Consider the following 13187-nt stretch of genomic DNA (forward strand, 5'->3'; position numbering starts at 1 on the left):
TCAAATCCTAAAAGATGATGCTGTGAAAGTGCTACACTCAATATGCCAGCAAATTTGCAAAACTCAGCAGTGGCCACAGGACTGGAAAAGGTCAATTTTCATTTCAGTTGCAAAGAAAGGCAATGCCAAAGAATGTTCCAACTCCTGCACAATTACACTCATCTCACACACTAACAAAAAGTAATGCTCAAAATTATCCAAGCTAGGTTTCAACAGTACATGAACTGTGAACTTCCAAAAGTTCAAGCTCGATTTAGAAATGCAGAGGAATCAGAGTTCAAATTACCAACACCCGTTGGATCACTGAAAAAGCAAGAGAGGTCCAGAAAATCATATACTTCTGCCTTACTGACTATGCCAAAGCCTTTGACTGTGCATCACAATAAACTGTAGAAAATTCTGAAAGAGATGGGAATACCAGAACAGCTGACCTGCCTCCTGAGAAATCTGTATGCAGGTCAAGACAGCAACAGTTAGAAATGGACATAGAACACACAGGTTCCAAGTTGGGAAAGGAGTATGTCAAGGTTGTATATTCTCACCCTGCTCATTTATGCAAGTACCTCATGAGAAATGCTGGACTGGATGAAATGCAAGCTGAAGTCAATATTGCCAAGAGAAATACCAATAACCTCAGATATGCAGATGACATCACCCTTATGGCAGAAAGCGAAAAAGAATTAAAGAGCCTCTTGATGAAAGTGAAAAAGGAGAGTGAAAAAGTTGGCTTATAGCTCAACATTCAGAAAACTAAGATCATGGCCTCCAGTTCCATCACTTCATGGCAAATAGATGGGGAAATGGTGGAAACAGTGACAGATTTTATTTTTTTGGGTCTCCAAAATCACTGCAGATGGTGACTGCAGCCATGAAATTTAAAGATGCTTACTCTTTGGGATGAAAGTTATGATCAACCTAGACAGCATATTTAAAAGCAGAGACATTACTTGGCCAAAAAAGGTGCATCTAGTCAAAGCTATGGTTTTTTCAGTAGTCATGTATGGATATGAGAGTTGGACTACAAAGAAACGTGAATGCCAAAGAATTGATGATTTTGAACTGTGGTGTTGGAGAAGACTCTTGCAAGTCCCTTGGACTGCAAGGAGATCCAACCATTTCATCCTAAAGGAAATCAGTACTGAATGTTCATTTGGAGAACTGATGCTGGAGCTGAAACTCCAAGATTTTGGCCACTTGCTGAGAAGAAATGATTCACTGGAAAAGACCCAGATGCTAGGAAAGATTGACTGCAGGAGGTGAAGGGGACAACAGAGGGTGAGATGGCTGGTTGGCATCACTGACTCAATGGACAAGAGTTTGAGAAAACTCTGGGAGTTGGTAATGGACAGGGAGGCCTGGCGTGCTGCAGTCCTTGGGGTCACAAAGAGTTGGACACGACTGAGTGACTTATCTGAACTGAATTGATATACATGTAACACTACATGTATCTATTTCCAAAATTATTCAGTCTCTACATAACATTATAATAGCTTATGTTTAATATTGCCTTTTTGTACAAAGTTTAAGCTCATGATGTGTGCAATGATCTGATAGAATACATAGAACGTTCACACAGGTATAAATAATGAAATTTGGTTTCTACATTTAACTGAAATTTTCCAAAGAAATTTCCACATCCATAATTCTGAAGCTTATTATTATCCTGGAAAATGTTATGATATGTATTTTAAAACTATATATAAAATATAGTAACAATTACATACCCCATGTCCGTTGCATTTGACCCTTGGGTTACAAATTGTATACTGACTGTATTGAGAGAGGTCTTGGCAAGTTCCACTGTCACAAAACTAAAATGATGAAACAACCAACAACTTTAAAGTCAGGAATTCATTAACTGTACTTAGTATAAGAAATTAGATACACAATATGATATATACTTAGGATGAACTTGAATTTCATAACATCTACTCATTCTAATAAAAAGCTGGAAGTCAAAATGGTACATTACTACTTTATCAAATATCAAGTTTTTACAATAAGATATTGCTTCCCTTGAAGGAGCAGATTTGTGAGTTTACTAATAGTCAATGAAAATTATTAAAGTATTGTAATTTGGTATGTTATAGGAGGTTTTTATTTTAATGTGGAAAGGGATTTTAAAAATAAAATACAAAAAATATCCATTCAGTGCTTTTCAAGTGCCATAGAAATTTTCTCTAGTTTGTCTCTTCAATAAAAGTAAACAACATTCTTAATGAGATGGCTGAAGCTGGAGCCCCTTATACAGAGTGAAGTAAGCCAGAAAGATAAAGAACATTACAGCATACTAACACATATATATGGAATTTAGAAAGATGGTAACGATAACCCTATATGTAAAACAGAAAAAGAGATACAGAAATACAGAACAGACTTTTGAACTCTCTGGGAGAAGGCGAGGGTGGGATGTTTCGAGAGGAATCGGGTGGAGAGGGAGGTGGGAGCGGGGATTGGGATGGGGAAGACGTGTAAATCCATGGCTGATTCATATCAATGTATGACAAAACCCACTGAAATGTTGTGAAGTAATCAGCCTCCAACTAATAAAAAAATTAAAAAAAAAAAAAAGTAAACAACATTCTTGAAATACCTGAAAACATAGAACTTTTCTATGCCTTTTCTACAAGTCTTAGAAATTATGAAGCTAAAAATTATAGCTGGTATAAGAACAAAACAAGCCAAATGGTGATGAGCATTTGTAACGGGCCTTTGCACTTTCTATGCATTTTTATATATATGCTCACATTGACCCTGAGAGGGAGATATTTTTATCCACACTTTATATTTGATGAGAACTAAATGTACACTTTTTAGGTCATGCCACCACTGACTGACAGAACCAATATTCAGTGCAAGAACTACTTTAATCATAGAGCCCACTGATCAATGCTCAATACCAGTGCTTCAACCAGTCCTTTTTACATTCTTCTAACTTTAATAACAGTATTCCTTGTCTTTTACAAAAGCAATGTTCTCCTCACACCTCAGTTTATCTAACTTCGACTTTGAAATAGAAATTATACCCAAATTATAGGTTATGAGGATGAAATAATTTATTACACATAAAGGAACAAATATAGTTTGGGACATAGTAAATGCTCACTAAATACAAACTTGTGTTTTAGTGTTTTATTTAACCTGATTTTTTGGGCGGGGGTTTCTTGGGAGAGACCGTGGTATCTCTTATCTTGATAGGTATATATACTAGACAAGAAATATGTGTTGAAATAGCAAATGGTTTTAAGGCGTTAGGAGAAGAGAAAGGCTACCCACTCCAGTATTCTGGCCTGGAGAATTCCATGGACTGTGTAGTTCATGGGGTTGCAAAGAGTCAGACATGACTGAGCGATTCACTTTCACTACTTGGAGATTTAGTATTTAATCTGATTTTGATGTAGACTGCATGTTCATATTCCTCTGTCAAAATTTTAATTTAATTTGAATACTCTGGGGGACATCTTCTAAGATTATCTGCACACTTTTCGCAAGTTATCTGTCAGAATATCTAACATGTGATGAAGTCTAAAACATTCATTATTTTCTATCACTATTGGTAAGTAAATATATGGACAAAGTTCCGTCCAGTCAAAGCTATGGATTTTACTGTAGTCATGTAAGCAGTGTACAGTTCAGTCATTCAGTCGTGTGTGACTCTTTGCGACCCCATGAACTGCAGCACACCAGGGCTCCGTGTCCATCACCAACTCCCGGAGTCCACACAAACCCATGTCTATTGAATCAGTGATGCCATCCATTTCATCCTCTGTTGTCCCTTTCTCCTCCTGCACTCAATCGTTCCCAGCATCACGGTCTTTTCCAATCAGTCAGCTCTTTGCATAAAGCGGCCAAAGTATTGGGGTTTCAGCTTCAACATCAGTCCTTCCAATGAACACCCAGGAGTGATCTCCTTTAGGATGGACTGGTTGGATCTCCTTACAGTCCAAGGGACTCTCAAGACTCATCTCCAACACCACATTTCAAAAACATCAATTCTTTGGTGCTCAGCTTTCTTTTTACTCCAACTCTCACATCCATACATGACCGCTGGAAAAACCATAGCCTTGACTAGACGGACCTTAGTTGACAAAGTAATGTCTCTTCTTTTTAATATTCAATCTAAGTTGGTCATAACATTCCTTTCTTAAGAGTAAGCATCTTTTAATTTCCTGGCTGCAATCACCATCTGCTGATTTTGGAGCCCCCAAAAATCAAGTCAGACACTGTTTCCCCATCTATTTGCCATGAAGTGATGTGAATGGATGCCCTGATCTTAGTTTTCTGAATGTTGAGCTTTAGGCCAACTTTTTCACTCTCCTCTTTCACATTTATCAAGAGGCCCTTTAGTTCTTCACTTTCTGCTGTAAGGGTGGTGTCATCTGCATATTTGAGGTTGTTGATATTTCTCCCAGTAATCTTGATTCCAGCTTGTGCTACCTCCTGCCCAGCGTTTCTCATGATGTACTCTGCATGTAAGTTAAATAAGCAGGGTGACAATATATAGCCTTGATGTACTCCTTTTCCTATTTGGAACCAGTGTCTTGTTCCATGTCCAGTTCTAACTGTTGCTTCCTGACCTGCATACAGATTTCTCAAGAGGTGGGTCAGGTGGTCTGGTATTCCCATCTCTTTCAGAATTTTCCACAGTTTATTGTGATCCACACAATCAAAGACTTTGTTATAGTAAATAAAGCAAAAGTTGATGTTTTTCTGGAACTCACTTGCTTTTTTGATGATCCAGCGGATGTTGGCAATTTGATCTCTGGTTCCTCTGCCTTTTTAGAACCAGTTTGAACATCTGGAAGTTCACGGTTCACGTATTGCTGAAGCCTGGCTTGGAGAATATTGCATATTACTTTACTAGCCTGTGAGATGAGTGCAATTGTGCAGTAGTTTGAGCATTCTTTGGGATTGCCTTCCTTTGAGATTGGAATGAAAACTGACTTTTTCCAGTCCTGTGGCCACTGCTGAGTTTTCCAAATTTGCTGGCATATTGAGTGTAGCACTTTCACAGCATCATCTTTCAGGATTTGAAATGGCTCAACTGGAATTCCATCACCTCCACTAGCTTTGTTTGTAGTGATGCTTCCTAAGGCCCACTTGACTTCATATTCCAGGATGTCTGGCTCTAGGTGAGTTATCACACAATTAAAATTATCTGGGTCGTGAAGGTATTTTTTGTACAGTTCTTCTGTGTATTCTTGCTACCTCTTCTTAATATCTTCTGCTTCTGTTAACTCCCTACCATTTCTGTCCTTTATTGAGCCTATCTTTGCTAAAATGTTCCCTTGGTATCTCTAATTTTCTTGAAGAGATTTCTAGTCTTCCACATTCTATTGTTTTCCTCTATTTCTTTGCACTGATCGCTGAGGAAGGCTTTCTTATCTCTCCTTGCTATTCTTTGGATCTCTGCATTCAAATGGGTATATCTTTCCTTTTCTCCTTTCCTATTCACTTCTCTTCTGTTCACGGTGATTTGCAAGGCCTCCTCAGCCAAACAATTTGTTTTTTTGCATTTCTTGTTCTTGGGGATGGTCTTGATTCCTGTCTCCTGTACAAAGTCACAAACCTCTGTCCATAGTTCATCAGGCACTCTATCAGATCTAGTCCCTTAACTCTCACTTCCACTGTATAATCCTAAGAGATTTGATTTAGGTCATACCTGAATGGTCTGGTGATTTTCCCTACTTTCTTCAATTTCAGTCTGAATTTGGCATTAAGGAGTTCATGATCTGAGCCACAGTCAGCTCCTGATCTTGTTTTTGCTGACTGTATAGAGCTTCTCTATCTTTGGCTGCAAAGAATATAATCAATATGATTTCAATGTTGACCATCTGGTGATGTCCATGTGTTGCATGTTCTCTTGTGCTGTTTCAAGAGAGTGTTTGCTATGAACAGTGCGTTCTCTTGGCAGAACTCTATTAGCCTTTGCCCTGCTTCATTCTGTACTTCTAGGCCAAATTTTCCTGTTACTCCAGGTGTTTCTTGACTTCTTACTTTTGCATTCCAGTCCCCTAAAATGAAAAGGACATCTTTTTTGGGTGTTAGTTCTGGAAGGTCTTGTAGGTCTTCATAGAACTGTTCAGCTTCAGTTTCTTCAGCGTTACTGGTCGGAACATATACTTGGATTACCGTGATATTGAATGGTTTGCCTTGGAAATAAACAGAGATCATTCAGTCATTCTTGAGATTGCATCCAAGTACTGCATTTCAGACTCTTTTGTTGACTCTGATAGCTATTTCATTCTTCTAAGGGATTCCTGCCCACAGTAGTGGATAGAATGGTCATCTGAGTTAAATTCACCCATTGCAGTCCATCTTAGTTCGCTGATTCCTAGAATGTCAATGTTCACTCTTGTCATCTCCTGTTTGACCACTTCCAATTTGCCTTGATTCATGGACCTAACATTCCAGGATGTGAGAGATGGACTGTAAAGAAAGCTGTGTGCCGAGAATTGATACTTTTGAACTGTGGTGTTGGTGAGACTCTTGAGAGTCCCTTGGACAGTAAGGATATCAATCCTGTCTATCCTAAAGGAAATCACTCCTGAATATTCATTGGAAGGACTGATGCTGAAGCTGAAACTGAAATAGTTTGGCTGCCTGATGTGTAGAACTGACTCATTGGAAAAGACCCTGATATGGGAAAGACTGAAGGCAGGAGGAGAAGGGGATGACAGAGGATGTGATGGTTGGATGGCACCATTGCTTCAATGACATGAGTCTGAGCAAGCACCAGGAGTTGGTGATGGACAGGGCAGCCTGGCTTGCTGCAGTCCACTGGGTCGCAAAGAGTTGGACATGATTGAGCAACTGTTTGAGGGCAGGAGGAGAAGGGGACGACCAAGGATGAGATGGTTGGATGGAATCACCGACTCAATGGACATGGGTTTGGGTGGACTCCGGGAGTTGATGATGGACAGGGAGGCCTGGCATGCTGTGGTTCATGGAGTCGCAAGGAGTTGGACATGACAGCAGCTGAACTGAGCAACTGAACTGATTGGTAAATAAAAAACAAACATAAGCTTGCTAATTAACTGAAAGTGCTCTGATGAAACCAGTTAGGGGAAAAAAAAAAAAAAAAAGTATCCAGCAAACCAGCAGTATCTCAGAACAAAACTACTGGGTTGACCACTATATTCATTTGACTTTTTCCATAAGATGGCTCTAGGAACGTTTTGTTCAAACATTTGTACAATGTATGAAGAAGGTGCTGTGTACTGATAAACCCAAGTGTGATTTGCAAAATTTCGTGCTGGAGATTTCTTGCTGGACAATGCTCCATGGTCAGGTAGACCAGTTGAAGTTGACAGCAATCAAATTGAGACATTAACTGAGAACAAGCAATGTTATACCATGCAGGAGGCAGCTGACATACTCAAAATATCCAAATCAAGCGTGCAAAATCATTTGCACCAGCTTACTCATGTTACTCAGTTTGATGTTTGTGTTCCACACAAGTGAAAAAAAAAAACAAAAAGCTTCTTAACTATATTTCTGCTTTTTCTACTTAGACATAACAAAGATTCCATTTTTTAAAAACAAATTGTGACAGGGGATGACAGTGGGTACTGTACAATAATGTGGAGCAGAAGAGATTGTTTCTTCAGTTGCTAAGTTGTGTCCACCTTTTTATGACCCCATGGACTGCAGCATGCCAGGCTTACCTGTCCTTCACTGTTTCTAGGAGTTTGTCCATGTCTGTTGAGTTGGTGATGCCATTCAACTATCTCATCCTCTGTTTGCTCCTTCCCCTTATGCCTTCAATCTTTCCCAGCATCTGGGTCTTTTCCAATGAGTTGGCTTTGCCCACCAGGTGGCCAGAGTATTGGAACTTCAGCTTCAGCATCAGTCCTTCCAATGAATATTCAGGGTTGACTTCCCTTAGGATTGACTGGCTTAAACTCCTTGCAGTCCAAAGGACTCTCAAGAGTCTTCTCCAGCATCACAGTTTGAAAGCATCAACTCTTTGGTCCTCAGCCTTCTTTATGGCCCAATTCTCACATCCCTACATGACTACCAGGAAAATCACAGCCTTGACTAGATGGACCTTTGTTGGCAAAGTGATGTTTCTGCTTTTAATACCCTCTGTAGGTTAATCATGAGTTTTCCTCAAGAAGCAAGTGTCTTTTAATTTCATGGCTGCAGTGACTGTCCACAGTTATTTGGAGCCCAAGAAACTAAGCTTGTCACTGTTTCCATTTTTCCCCCACTTATTTGGCATGAAGTGATGGACCAGATGCCATGACCTTTGTTTTCTGAATATTGAGTTTTAAGTCAGCCTTTTCACTATCCTCTTTCATCTTCATCAAGAGGCTCTTTAGTTCCTCCTCACATTCTGCCATTTGAGTGGTATCATCTGCATATCTGAGGTGGTTGATATTTCTCCTGGCAACCTTGAATCCAGCTTGTGATTCATCCATCCTGGCATTTTGCACGATGTACTTCTGCATATAAGTTAAACAAGCAGGGTGACAATATGCAGCCTTGCCATATTCCTTTCCCAATTTTGAACCAGTCTGTTGTTCCATGTCTAATTCTACCTGTTGCTTCTTGACCACCATATTGGTTTCTCAGGAGACAGGTAAGGTGGACTGGTACTCCAATCTCTTGAAGAATTTCCCACAGTTTGTGGTGATCCACACACTCCAAGTCTTTAGTGTACATAGTTAACAAAGCAGAAGTAGATGTTTTCCTAGAACTTTCTCTCTGATCTAACAGATGTTGGCAGTTTGATCTCTGGTTCCTCTGCCTTTTCTAAATCTGGCTTGTTCACCTGGAATTTTTCAGTTCACATACTGCTGAAGCCTAGCTTGAAGGATTTTAAGCATTACCTTGCTCATATGTGAAATGAGTGCACTTGTATGGATTGTGGGCCAAGCAAAATGAACAACCACCAGCCATAGTAAAGGCCAGTCTTTATCCAAAGAAGGTGATGTTGTATATAAAGTGGGATTAGAAGGGAATCCTCTATTATGAGCTCCTTCTGGAAAACCAGATTCCGAGAAGTACTGCTCCCAGTTAGACCAGCCAAAAGCAGCACTCAACAAAAAGTGTCTGGAATTAATCAACGTAAAACTCATAGTCTTCCATCAGCATAATGCAAGACTGCATGTTTCTTTGATGATCAGATAAAAACTGCTACAGCTTGGCTGGGAAGTTCAGATTCATCTGCCATGTTCACAGACATTGCCCCTTTGGACATCCATTCTTTCTGGTCTTTACAAAATTTTCTTAATGAAAAAAAATTCAATTCCCTGGAAAACTGTAAAAGGCACCTAGTTCTTTGCTCAAAAAGATAAAAAGTATTTATCTTTATAGAAGATGGAAACTTTTAAGAAGATGGAATTATAAAGTTGTATGAAAAATGACAATGTAGTGGAGCAAACTGGATGTGGAACAACAGACTGGTTCCAAAGAGGAAAAGGAGTCGTCAAGTCTGTATATTGTCCCCCTGCTTGTTTAACTTACATGCAGAGTACATCATGAGAAATGCTGGGCTGGAAGAAGCACAGGCTGGAATCAAGATTGCTGGGAGAAATATCAACAACCTCAGATATGCAGATGACACCACCCTGATGGCAGAAAGTGAAGAACTAAAGAGCCTCTTGATGAAAGTAAAAGAGGAGAGTGAAAAAGTTGGCTTAAAGCTGAACATTCAGAAAACTAAGATCATGGCATCAGGTCCCATCACTTCATGGCAAATAGATGGAGAAACAGTGGAAACAGTGGCTGACTTTATTTTTCTGGGCTCCAAAATCACTGTAGATGGTGATTGCAGCCATGAAATTAAAAGACACTTACTTCTTGGAAGGAAAGTAATGCCCAGCCTAGACAGCATATTAAAAAGCAAAGACATTGCTTTGTAAACAAAGGTCCGTCTAGTCAAGGCTATGGTTTTTCCATCAGTCATGTGTGGTTGTGAGAGTTGGCCTGTAAAGAAAGCTGAGCGCAGGAGAATTGATGCTTCTGAACTGCGTTGTTGGAGAAGACTCTCGAGAGTCCCTTGGACTGCAAGGAGATCCAACCAGTCCATCCTAAAGGAGATTAGTCCTGGGTGTTTATTGGAAGACCTGATGTTGATCCTGAAAGTCCAGTACTTTGGCCACCTGATATGAAGTGCTGACTCATCTGAAAAGACCCTGATGCTGGGAAAGATTGAGTGCAGGAGTCGATGGGGACGACATAGGATGAGATGGTTGGATGGCATCACCGACTCAATGGACATGGGTTTGGGTAAACCCTGGGGGTTGGTGATGAACAGGGAGTCCTGGTGTGCTGCGGTTCATGGGGTTGCAAAGAGTCGACGTGACTGAGCAACTGAACTGAACTGAACTGAGTGGAACAAAATGGTGATTACCTTTTCCAATAAAGTTCTTGGTGGAAACAAACAAACAAAAAATGTGTCTTTTATTTTTACTTAAATAACTGAGAGAACTTTTTTGCTAATCCAGTATTTTTATTCTCATGTCACTGAGGCACTAATGAATTAGTCATCCTTCCCTGGCTTGTGTTTAGGGGAAAAATAAGCCAAGAAATGTTTAGATCCGTGCTTCTGATATAATTTCTTTCAAGTAAACAAAACAGATCAATTTGTAGCTGGGTTTTTTGTGACAACAGGAAAAGCAAGGGGCTCTATGAAAGTATTTAGCCTTGGTCTTTGGTTGGGATGATGTTTTAAGTATTAACATGTAAGACTTCCATCTGTGAACAGGAGACACAAATAGGGGCTCTGAAACAGTCAATCACAGTTCCAAAAAATCTGTAAGACAGCCAAAAATATATTTTCTAAAAGGGGGATGAGTCTAGATCATGCAGTTTATTTTTTTATATCCCTGTAGGTAAGAATGGGTGAGAAAAAAGGAGAAACTTCATTGACTTTTTCATTGATTAGCTTATCTACTCTTGAACAGGCACATGCCCCAAACAGATTCCTTTTCAAGTTTGAAACAAATGTGCTAGACGTGGTTATCATCCTTCATATTCCTATGTGGACTAGAATCAGTTAGATAAACTATTCTGATGGCTGCTTCATATTGCTTAAAGCAGGGGTCCCCAATATTTTTGTCACCAGGGACAGGTAATGTGAGTGATGGGGAATGATGGGGAGTGGCAGGCAAATCTTTGCTTGCTTTCTTGGCACTTACTTACTGCTGTGTGGCCTGAGGGTTGGGGTCCCCTGACTGTTTGTAACATCAATACAATTTTGTTGTTAATGCTTATTGATTTTCTTTTTTTCCCTTTCAAATTGAGATTTTCCTGGTTCATGGAATGAAGAGTGTGACTTTTGATTGAAACCTAGATATTTTGATTACTGTGTTATGAAACTCTGATTAAACCTTGTGGTTAAACCTGGTTAAACCTTCTGGTTCAGCAGTTCTTCCCTATTACAACTCTGAAGTAGGAACACTGCCTCATTTTTGCCAGGTAATGCTGAAAGTTGGAGAAGGGAATGGCAACACACTCCAGTATTCTTGCCTGGACAATGCCAAGGACAAAGGAGTCTGGTGGGCTACAGTCCAAGGGGTCACAAAGAGTCGGACAAGACTGAGTGACTATCACTCACTCAGCATTGGATGTACGGATTCCACTAATATCTGGAATGAGAGGGGCTCCTTATTACTGCAAGTGGCTGGGGAAAACAGGCTCTCCACAAACCCTCTGTTCTACCACCCTGGCGAGAGTAGAAGTGTAGCTACGCTTTTATCTATGTCCTTTGCTGCAGTAGAGAATCCATTGTTTAAGAGTGTGCCATCTCGCTAAGCTGTTCACTTGGCTAAAGTCAGCCTTTCCTTTATGACTTATTTCTGTCTGTTTCATTGGGCATTTCTGAGTTTCTGGCCTCTCTGGCACTCAGTTTGGGATATATAAGGCAAAAAGCAAAGAGATCACATTGTTATGTTGTTCCTCAGGTTCTGAGGTGCCTAGCTCATCTGCTGAAAGAACCTTTCAGCTTTGGGGATCTTCTTATGTTTATTTTACATTTAATATCCAGGACTCTTAGCTACAGTTAATGAGAAGAATAGGGGAAAGTAGGTCAAGACTGTCCTGGAACTTCAAATCTCTCTCCAGTAGTTTTAACCGTGATATAATATATTTATCAATATTTTCCCTTATCTGTAACTGACTTTGTACCATTTAATAACTCTGAGATACCTAGATACTCATAGATACTATCCCTAAGTTTTCTTTGAATTTTTATTAAAGCATTTTGGCCTATAATTCCTTTGAAATAATATTTTATACCTTAGTCTATAGGCTAATTTATCCTTGTACCTATTGGCTTTCATTTTAATTATTTTAACTTTATCTTAAGTCTTGTTATTTAGTAAAATGAATTCCCAATTTACATTTTATTTCAAATTGCATTGGCTATTTTGTACATTTAGCTCTTTGCATTTTAATATAACACTAAATAAGTTTTTTAATTTCTACCAGCAACTCATTCCCTGGCCCCCACCTCAGCAAAGAAACCTGGTGGAATCATGATTCTTCTGGATTCTTCTGCATCATATTCATTAATTGATTTTGAGAACAGTAACATTTTAACAATATTGCCTTCCTAGTCAAAGACACCATTTATGCTTTAATAGTGATCACAACTCACATAATTTTCATGTGTAGTCAAAAAAGTAGAGCTGAAGGGGATGGGAGATGGATAAACTAGGAGTTTGGGGTTAGCAGATAAAAAACACTATATACAAAATAGACAAATGAGAAGGTCCTACAGTACAGCAGAGAAAACTATATTCAATATCTTGTAATGCACACAATGGAAAAGAATACATATAACTGAATCACTTTGTTGTACAAAAGACACTAAGACAACCTTGTAATTCAACTATATTCCATTAAAATTTTTAAAAGGTAGAAATAATGTCTTGCAGGTTTTACCCCAATTTCTCTATCACCCTAATATTACATATCTCCATGTCATCAAAAATTATTTGTATTGGGTATGGACTTTCGTGGTGGCTCAGACGGTAAAGAATCCACTAGCAATGTGGGAGACTGGATTCAATTCCTGGCTTGGAAAGATCCCCTGGAGAAGGTAATGGCTGCCCACTCCAGTATTCTGGCCTGGAGAACCCCCATGGACAGAGAAGGCTGGCAGGCTAGAGTCCACGGGGTTGCAAAGAGTCGGACATGACTGAGTGGCATTCACTTTCACTTCACTATGCTGTAAC

General features: G+C 39.5%; 1 protein-coding gene across 1 annotated transcript in view; it reads right to left on the reverse strand.

Annotated features, from left to right (window-relative positions):
* Positions 1–13187, reverse strand: part of LOC133050543 (A disintegrin and metallopeptidase domain 3-like) — a 107361-nt gene that overhangs the window by 12360 nt on the left and 81814 nt on the right. Inside the window, exon 17 of the mRNA XM_061134786.1 lies at positions 1725–1811. Coding sequence (XP_060990769.1) covers positions 1725–1811 — 87 coding nt within the window. The remainder of the gene's footprint in view (positions 1–1724; positions 1812–13187) is intronic.

This window comes from Dama dama, chromosome 32 (genome assembly GCF_033118175.1).
Source record: "Dama dama isolate Ldn47 chromosome 32, ASM3311817v1, whole genome shotgun sequence".
Classification (NCBI taxonomy): domain Eukaryota; kingdom Metazoa; phylum Chordata; class Mammalia; order Artiodactyla; family Cervidae; genus Dama; species Dama dama.